Source organism: Malaclemys terrapin, chromosome 23, assembly GCF_027887155.1.
Source record: "Malaclemys terrapin pileata isolate rMalTer1 chromosome 23, rMalTer1.hap1, whole genome shotgun sequence".
NCBI lineage: Eukaryota > Metazoa > Chordata > Testudines > Emydidae > Malaclemys > Malaclemys terrapin.
Genome location: NC_071527.1, coordinates 16,311,915 through 16,320,877, shown reverse-complemented (window position 1 = coordinate 16,320,877; position 8,963 = coordinate 16,311,915). Strand labels below are relative to the sequence as shown.

The following is an 8,963-nucleotide window of genomic DNA, read 5'->3' as shown; positions in this document are numbered from 1 at the left end:
CCTAGCGCTACCCTGGGGCCAGCCCTGACTGCCAGGGGGAGCGCTCCCTGCTGAGCCCCCGCCCCACAGCACAGCGCCCCCTAGTGCTGCCCTGGGGCTGGCTGCAGAAACCAAGGGCCGCCCTCCCTTGGCTGCAGCCCCTGCATGGCCCGGGGGGGAGGGGGGCCCCAGCAGCAAAGATTTGTTCCCCACTGGGCTCTGCTTCACCCCGGCCCCAGGATCCTCCGCCCACCTGATCCCGGCCTCAGGCTCTGATCCCAGCGAGCGCGTGTGCCCAGCTTCCACCCCCACCGCCCACCCCCGTGGCAATCTCCTGCCTCAGTTTCCCCCATCAGAAAGGGGGGCTCGTAACCGCTCCTCTCTGAGGCGGCTCTTCCACCGGTTTCGTGCTGCTGGGCGAGTGCCCCTGGGAGGGGGACAGGGATTGCCCTACGCCGGGGCAGCACGGACGGGGGCACAGCGGGCAGCAAGGGAGGCTGCCCCAGACAGAGGGAGGAAGCCAGGCTGGAATGGAAGCTGCGGGGGCCACCCTGCTGTACCCCACAACCGTCCCAGTGACCCTCAGGAGGGGCTGGCGAGTGGGATCAGCTGTGCCAGTGGAGCAGGGGAGTGGGTCCCCCGCCAGGCAGCGAGCGGCCCTGGGGCGCGGGGCCCATTGGGACATGACCCCCCCCCGCCACGCCTCAGCCCCGTGGTCCCCAGCAACTCTCCTGCCCCCCGCCCAGATTGCCAGAGCTGTGACCCCCGGGGGGCATCTGCTCCCAGGACAGCGAAACACCGGAAACTCAGCTGCCCCCCCAGCCTCGGCCAAGCTGCGCGCGCCCCCCCCCCCCACTGTTCAGTGTCAACTGCAGATCGCAGCTCTGGCCTCCCCCCACCTCACAGCCCTGCTGGTACCCCTCGATCCCGACCCGCTGCCCCACACCTGGGGCCCCCACCTCACAGTCCTGCCGGTGCCCCTCATTCCCGACCCGCAGCTCCCCACTGCCCCACCCCTGGGGCCCCCACCTCACAGCCCTGCCGGTGCCCCTCATTCCCGACCCGCAGCCCCCCGCTACCCCACCCCTGGGGCCCCCACCTCACAGTCCTGCCAGTGCCCCTCATTCCTGACTCGCAGTCCCCCGCTGCCCCACCCCTGGGGCCCCGACCTCACAGTCCTGCCGGTGCCCCTCAATCCTGACTTGCAGCCCCCCGCTGCCCCACCCCTGGGGCCCCCACCTCACAGCCCTGCCGGTGCCCCTCAATCCCGATCTGCAGCCCCTGTTGCCCACCCCTGGGGCCCATTCCCCTGCCCCACAGCCTTGGAGTCGGAGCGGGAGGCGAGACGGGCCAGTGGAGTTTCAGGTGCCCCAGAGAGACGCGGGGGAGACCTGCCCATGCCCTTCCCCAGCTCTCTGTCCCCCCGGCTGCCCCACTCCTGGCCCCCTCCAGGGGCTGAGCCCGCCCCACAGCCCCCCCCCGTCTCCCCCCGGGGGCGGCGGGGTCTCAGGCCGGGGACTCCATGTCCCAGGTGCTCCCTGCGCTGCTCTCCCGCCCCCCTTGGATGGGGGAGGGGCCCCTTGTGCCCAAGCTGCGCTGCCCCCCCGCGGCCCGGCCCCTCCCCCCGGGGCTGCAGCCGAGAGACCTTCCCGGCGCCGCCGAGTCAAGGGCGGACGCCGCGATCCAGCCCCGGCCCCGGCCCCGGAGCGCCCCATGGTAACGCCGCGCCCGGGGCCCGAACCCCCGCCCGGCAGAGGCCAGAGACATCGGCCCTGGGGGGCGTCCCTCGGCTGGGCTGCGGGCGGGGGGCGCTGGAAGAGGGGCACATGGCTGCCTGGGGGGCGCTGGGTGCCTGGGGGGGCATTGGAAGGGGGGCACATGGCTGCCTGGGGGCGATGGGTTCCCAGGAGGGGTGGGAAGGTGGTGCTGGGTGCCCGGGAGGGGGAAGAGGGGACTTGGTACCCAGGATGGATAAGGGGGCGCTGGGTGCCTGGGGAGGGGTAAGGGGCTGCTGGGTGCCCGGGAGGGAGGAGGGGGCGCTGGGTGCCCGGGAGGGGGAAGAGGGGGCTTGGTACCCAGGATGGATAAGGGGGAGCTGGGTGCTGGGGAGGGGTAAGGGGGAACTGGCTGCCCGGGAGGGAGGAGGGGGCGCTGGGTGCCCGGGGTGGGTGGGAAGGGGAGTGCTGGGTGCCCGGGAGGAGGAGGGGCACTTTGTGTCCAGGGGGCACCTCCCCCGCTAGGGCCTGGGTTGAGACCCCCCCCAGCTCACTGCAAACGAGGGGCACCGAACGGGCATGGTGGGGTGGGGGCAGCTCTGGGGGATGGGAGACCTCACCCCCTCCCAGGTGGCCAGGTCCCATGGGGATCAGGGTGCCGGACGCCAGCCCCACATCCCCGAGCTGGAGGGGAGAACCCGACTTGCGGCCACTGGGATGGCAGCCCCCCCCCCCCCCGCCACCAGTTGGGGTGGGGGGCAGGGGCAGCAGGGCCCCTCGTGGTGCTGTGGGGGGGGGAGCAGGGTTGAGGGGGGGGCAGGGGCAGCAGGGCCCCTTGTGGCGCTGTGGAGGTGGGGCTGCGGGAGGCTGACCCTGCTGGACCGGTTGGGCGGCTCCGCTCCGGCTCCTTAAATGGGGGGTTGTTCAGGGTAGCTGCAGCCCCAGAGCACTCTGCCCCCCCGCACGTGCCACGCCCGCTTCTCCCCCCCCCCTGCCGTGGGGGTGGATGGGTTGTTCAGTGGGTGGCCCCTGCTCCTCCCCCCTTTAGCAGGGGTCTGGGAGTCCAGACTCCTGAGCTCTAGTCTATTCCAAAGCTGCTTCGTGCCTCAGTTTCCCCATCTGTTCTGTAGGGATGTGGATTCAGCACCCGCCTGTAGGGGGCGGGGGAGGGCCAGGTGCTGCTGTGCACAGGTGGAGTGCCGGGGGCTGCCTGCAGGGAGGGGCCATACTGCACCACCATCCTTCAGCCCCAGAGCTGCCAGCACCCCAGGCTGATGGCTGCACCAGGGGTGGGGTGAGGGGACCCCTTAATCCTCCCCCCTCCCCCCCAGGAGAAACCTATAGAAGTTGCATTTGCATCCCCCAGGTTTCAGGGCTCCTCTGAGAGGTGGTATCATATGCGGGGGAAACTGAGGCACCAAGGGGTGAAGGGATTCACCCGGAATCACATATCGCATCTGTGGCAGAGCTGGGGGGAGATCCCAGGAGTCCTGGCTTCCAGCCCCCCACCCTGCTCTAACCACTAGATCCCACTGTCCTCCCAGAACTGGGGTCAGAACCCATCTCTGTGTGTTGGGTGCCCGTGGCCTGGTCTATTCTCCCCCTGCAGGAGCCCCTCCAGCAGTGGGGTGAAGAGGTGGAAGACGGGGCCATCTACAGCGTCACCCTGCAGCGGGTGAGGGCGGAGCCTGCAGCCAACGGGGGACCCTGCCCGCTGGTACGGGGGGCTTTGCCAGGGGCCGGTCAGCTCACCTATGTCAAGGGGGGCTGGACCTCGTCAGCACTTGCATGGGGGATCCTGGTGCTGCAGGGAGCGGGGTGGGGGACCAGCAGGGGGCGCTGGGCTGTGACTTGGGCTCGTTTTCTTTGGGAGCGGGAATTCGTCACATCCTGACCTACTCTGCTGCGCGGCGGCGTTATAAACAGCCCCGTGCTCCGCCCCAGAGGTGGCTGCATCTCAGCGCTGGGGGAGGGGTTCCTGTATAAACAGCCTCCACATCCGCCCCAGAGGTGGCTGCATCTCAGGCCAGTGGACACTTTGGGATCCTGCAGGAGGGGAAGAGGCTGGGGCGATGTAATTATTCCTTCTATTCCCTCGGTCTCAATCTCTCTATACCTGTCTATCCCCCCACCCATCTATCTATCTATCTATCTCCTTCACTCCCTCCCTCCCCCTCTATCCCTCCATCCAATCTATTTCTCACACTCCATCCATCCGACCTCCTGTCCATCCCTCTCTCTGTCCACTTCATCTCTCCCCTCCCCCCCGCCGCAGGCTGGAGTTGAGCCCCCCTGCCCCTTCGTGCTGTACCGCACCTGCAAGCTGCGCCGGCTCCGCGCCGGGACCTTGCCCCAGCTGGTGAGAGCCCTGGTCTCCGCCAGTGCAGAGAGCGACCCTGGCTACCGCCCCAGCTTCCTGGCCACCTACCGCGCCTTCGCCACCCCCGGCCGCGTGCTGGAGCTGCTGCTGCCGCTGGGCCCCGACAGGTGAGCCGGGGGGTGTTGGGCTCCCCCCCACCCCCGACAGGTGAACCCTGGGCTCCCCCTACCCCAACAGGTGAGCCGGGGGGTGTTGGGCTCCCCCCACCCCCGACAGGTGAACCCTGGGGGGCGCTGGGATCCCCCCACCCCTGACAGGGGAGCCTTGGGCTCCCCCTACCCCGACAGGCGAACCCGGGGGGGTGCTGGGCTCCCCCCACCCCCAACAGGGGAGCCCTGGGGGCTGGTCTCTGGGCAAGTGGGGGTGCGAGAACCCTGCAGTCCCGTCCCCGTGCTGGCGGCCCTCACCCAGCCAGGCCGGGGGAGGGGGCTGCTGTGGGTTGGGAGATCTCAGACCAGCTCCTGCGGTTACAGGGATGCCCCCAGACCCAGAGGGGAGGGGCCTCAGAGCCTGATCTGCCCCCTCTTGTCAGGACTGACCCCCCCGCCCCCACCTTTCCCCCAGGGCTGTGCTGCAGGTGCTGGAGCTCTGGCTGCGTCATCACCCCCAGGATTTCCGGGAGCCCCCCCAGCACCCCAGCCTGCGCCAGCTCCACAGCTACCTGCGCCAGGCAGCCCCGGGCTCGGAGGGGTGTGCGCGGGCCGAAGGGCTACTGCAGAGCTTTCAGGAGGAGCCGGGAGATGAACAGGCGGAGCCTGAGAGTAAGAGATTCTGGGCTACAACCCCCACTGCTGCCTGTCCCTGGCTACAACCCCCACCTCTGCCTGTCCCCTGCCTCCGCCTGTCCCCTGGCTACAACCCCCACCGCCGCCTGTCCCCTGCCTCCGCCTGTCCCCTGGCTACAATCCCCGCCTCCACCTGTCCCCCGCCTCCGCCTGTCCCCTGGCTACAACCCCCACCGCCGCCTGTCCCCTGCCTCCGCCAGTCCCCTGGCTACAACCCCCACCGCCGCCTGTCCCCCGCCTCCGCCTGTCCCCTGGCTACAACCCCCACCGCCGCCTGTCCCCCGCCTCCGCCTGTCCCCTGGCTACAGCCCCCACCTCCGCCTGTCCCCCGCCTCCGCCTGTCCCCTGGCTACAACCCCCACCGCCACCTGTCCCCCGCCTCCGCCTGTCCCCTGGCTACAACCCCCACCGCCGCCTGTCCCCCGCCTCCGCCTGTCCCCTGGCTACAACCCCCACCGCCGCCTGTCCCCCGCCTCCGCCTGTCCCCTGGCTACAACCCCCACCTCTGCCTGTCCCCTGCCTCCGCCTGTCCCCTGGCTACAACCCCCACCGCCGCCTGTCCCCTGCCTCCGCCAGTCCCCTGGCTACAACCCCCACCGCCGCCTGTCCCCCGCCTCCGCCTGTCCCCTGGCTACAACCCCCACCGCCGCCTGTCCCCCGCCTCCGCCTGTCCCCTGGCTACAGCCCCCACCTCCGCCTGTCCCCCGCCTCCGCCTGTCCCCTGGCTACAACCCCCACCGCCACCTGTCCCCCGCCTCCGCCTGTCCCCTGGCTACAACCCCCACCGCCGCCTGTCCCCCGCCTCCGCCTGTCCCCTGGCTACAACCCCCACCGCCGCCTGTCCCCCGCCTCCGCCTGTCCCCTGGCTACAACCCCTGCCTCCGCCTGTCCCCTGGCTACAACCCCCACTGCCGCCTGTCCCCGGCTACAACCCCTGCCTCTGCCTGTCCCCTGGCTACAACCCCCGCCTCCGCCTGTCCCCTGCCTCCGCTTGTCCCCTGGCTACAACCCCCACCTCTGCCTGTCCCCTGCCTCCGCCTGTCCCCTGGCTACAACCCCCACCGCCGCCTGTCCCCTGCCTCCGCCAGTCCCCTGGCTACAACCCCCACCGCCGCCTGTCCCCCGCCTCCGCCTGTCCCCTGGCTACAACCCCCACCGCCGCCTGTCCCCCGCCTCCGCCTGTCCCCTGGCTACAGCCCCCACCTCCGCCTGTCCCCCGCCTCCGCCTGTCCCCTGGCTACAACCCCCACCGCCACCTGTCCCCCGCCTCCGCCTGTCCCCTGGCTACAACCCCCACCGCCGCCTGTCCCCCGCCTCCGCCTGTCCCCTGGCTACAACCCCCACCGCCGCTTGTCCCCTGGCTACAACCCCCACCGCCGCCTGTCCCCCGCCTCCGCCTGTCCCCTGGCTACAACCCCCACCGCCGCCTGTCCCCCGCCTCCGCCTGTCCCCTGGCTACAACCCCTGCCTCCGCCTGTCCCCTGGCTACAACCCCCACTGCCGCCTGTCCCCGGCTACAACCCCTGCCTCTGCCTGTCCCCTGGCTACAACCCCCGCCTCCGCCTGTCCCCTGCCTCCGCTTGTCCCCTGGCTACAACCCCCGCCTCTGCCTGTCCCCTGCCTCCGCCTGTCCCCTGGCTACAACCCCCACCGCCGCCTGTCCCCCGCCTCCACCTGTCCCCTGGCTACAACCCTCACCGCCGCCTGTCCCCCGCCTCCGCCTGTCCCCTGGCTACAACCCCCACCGCCGCCTGTCCCCTGCCTCCGCCTGTCCCCTGGCTACAACCCCCACCGCCGCCTGTCCCCCGCCTCCGCCTGTCCCCTGGCTACAACCCCCGCCTCCGCCTGTCCCCCGCCTCCGCCTGTCCCCTGGCTACAGTCCCCACCTGCGGCTGTTCCCCCCACCCCCTGGCTACAACCCCCGCCTCTGCCTGTCCCCTGGCTACAACCCCTGCCTCTGCCTGTCCCCTGCTTCCACCTGTTCCCACTCCCCCCACCTCTGCCTGCCCCTGTTACTCCCACCTCCAACTGTCCCCCGGCTACAACCCCCCAGCACCTGTCCCCCTCCTGGCTCTTCCACCACCACCTGTCCCCTGGCTACAGCCTCTCGTGTGCCTGTCCATCTTATCCCCTCCTCCGCCCACCCCTTGGCTGGGACCCCTCAGCGCCTGTCCCTGTGCAGCTGGCGGGTCTGATGCCCTGTGCTGTCTCCCCTGCAGGCTGTGAATCCCCTGGGGCTGGTCCACTGGCGTTGGAGGGTGAGGGGGGGCCAGAGGGCTGCGGGGAGCCCCCCGATCTCCTGTCGTTCAGTGCGGAGGAGGTGGCCGAGCAGCTGACGCTAATGGACATAGTAAGTGGGGGGCTGAGGGGAGCGGGGCCAGAGCACCCAAGAGAGCATAGCCCAGTGGTTAGAGGGGGGGGGGCTGGGCGCCAGGACTCCTGGGTTCTCTCCCCAGCTCTGGGAGGGGAGTGGGGTCTAGTGGTGAGAGCAGGGAGGGGCTGGGAGTAGGACTGCAGGGTTCTCTCCCCAGCTCTGGGAGGGGAGTAGGGTCTAGTGGCTAGAGTGAGAGGGTTGGGAGCCAGGACTCCTGGGTTCTGTTCCTTTGCTGTGCCTGGGCACAGAGCATGGACCCTCCCCCACTCCCTCTCCCCCCCCACAGGAGCTGTTCACGCAGGTGCAGCCCTTCCACTGCCTGGGCTGTGTGTGGTCGCAGAGGGACCGCAAGGTGGGCGAGGGGGCAGCGCCCAGCGTCCGCGCCACCGTGGCCCAGTTCAACGCCGTCACTGGCTGCGTCATCGCCTCGGTGCTGGGTGACGTGCAGCTCCGTGCGCAGCAGAGAGCCCGGCTGCTAGAGAAGTGGGTCGCCATTGCCCAGGTGGGGACAGGGGACAGCCGAGGGGGTAGGGTGGGGGTAGGGCCGAGGGGGTCCGGGGGGTGTGGGGGAAGGTGAGGGGCACTTACAGGAGGTTGGGGGGGGATCCAGGCCAGCAGGGGCTGCGGGAGGGAGTCCAGTAGTAACTGGACTTGTGGAGGGTTGGGGGGTAGATCTGGGGGGGGGGGCAGCTGGACCCCACTGACTCCCCTCCCCCCTAGCACTGCTACGTTCTGCGTAACTTCTCCTCCCTGCGAGCTGTGATCTCCGCCCTGCAGTCCAGCCCTGTGCACCGGCTCAAGAGGACCTGGGCTGCCGTGAGCCGGTGAGAGCTGGGGGGCTGAATGGAGGGGGCGGGGGGAGACGTGCAGGGGGCGGGGGCTGTCTGGCGGTGGAGAGCAGCAGCTCTCACGCCCTGCCCCCCCTTTGGCTTGGTGGGCAGAGCTTGGGGGTGAGTTTGGCTTCATGCAATCTGACCAGCGCCACCCAAAGGCATGGCTGGGATGGCCAGAGCTAATTCAGGAAGTCCCGCCTTCGAGAGGGTGGGATTTGCCCCCAAGAACCAATGCTCTTGGGTTTGGGAGTGGGGTCCAGAGGGTCCCGGTGACCCTGGAGGGGGTTCTATGGGCGGGGTCAGGGCATGCTGGGGAAGCTGCCAGGATGGGATTCAGTGGGTGGGGGATGGAACAGGAATGGGGGGGGTGAGAGGATCGGGGTGCCGGGGTGGGGATAGTGTCAGGAGGGTGCAGGAACCAGGAATAGGTGGGTGCAGGGATTGGGGGTTGAGGTTTGGGGGAGCTGGGAGTGGGGATTGGGGGTTGTCAGGGTTCCCTCCCCACTCTGAACTCTGGGGTACAGATGTGGGGACCCGCATGAAAGACCCTCTACGTTTATTTCTACCAGCTTAGGTTAAAAACTCCCCAAGGCACAAATTCCACCTTGAACCTTGGATTAGGTAAACGCTGCCACCACCAAGTGATTCAAACAAAGAATTAGGGAAAGGGCCACTTGGAGTCCTATTTCCCCAAAATATCCCCCCCAAACTCCTTCACCCCCTTTCCTGGGAGGCTTGAGAATAAACAAGATGAGCACAGACCAGCTCTGGCTTTTTAGGACACTAAAAACCCCAATCAGATTCTTAAAAAAATCCCAGAACTTTATTAGAAAGAAAAAAGGTGAAAGAAGCACCTCTGTAAAATGAGAATGGAAGATAATCTCACGGGCAGTCAGA

At 69.0% G+C, this 8,963-nt stretch overlaps 1 protein-coding gene across 4 annotated transcripts in view; it reads left to right on the top strand.

Annotated features, from left to right (window-relative positions):
• Nucleotides 1-1,113: 1,113 nt before the first annotated feature.
• The window catches only part of RGL3 (ral guanine nucleotide dissociation stimulator like 3), a 29,324-nt gene continuing 21,474 nt past the window's right edge, over nucleotides 1,114-8,963 (top strand). For 2 of the 4 annotated variants that reach the window (XM_054012762.1, XM_054012761.1), the window contains exons 1-7: nucleotides 1,115-1,695; nucleotides 3,239-3,411; nucleotides 3,970-4,181; nucleotides 4,639-4,835; nucleotides 7,079-7,209; nucleotides 7,520-7,735; nucleotides 7,954-8,057. In XM_054012762.1, coding sequence (XP_053868737.1) covers nucleotides 1,377-1,695; nucleotides 3,239-3,411; nucleotides 3,970-4,181; nucleotides 4,639-4,835; nucleotides 7,079-7,209; nucleotides 7,520-7,735; nucleotides 7,954-8,057 — 1,352 coding nt within the window. In that variant the 5' untranslated portion in view covers nucleotides 1,115-1,376. Of the gene's footprint in view, nucleotides 1,696-3,238; nucleotides 3,412-3,969; nucleotides 4,182-4,638; nucleotides 4,836-7,078; nucleotides 7,210-7,519; nucleotides 7,736-7,953; nucleotides 8,058-8,963 lie in introns of all 4 variants that reach the window. The other 2 variants (XM_054012764.1, XM_054012763.1) reach the window with 2 other exon arrangements.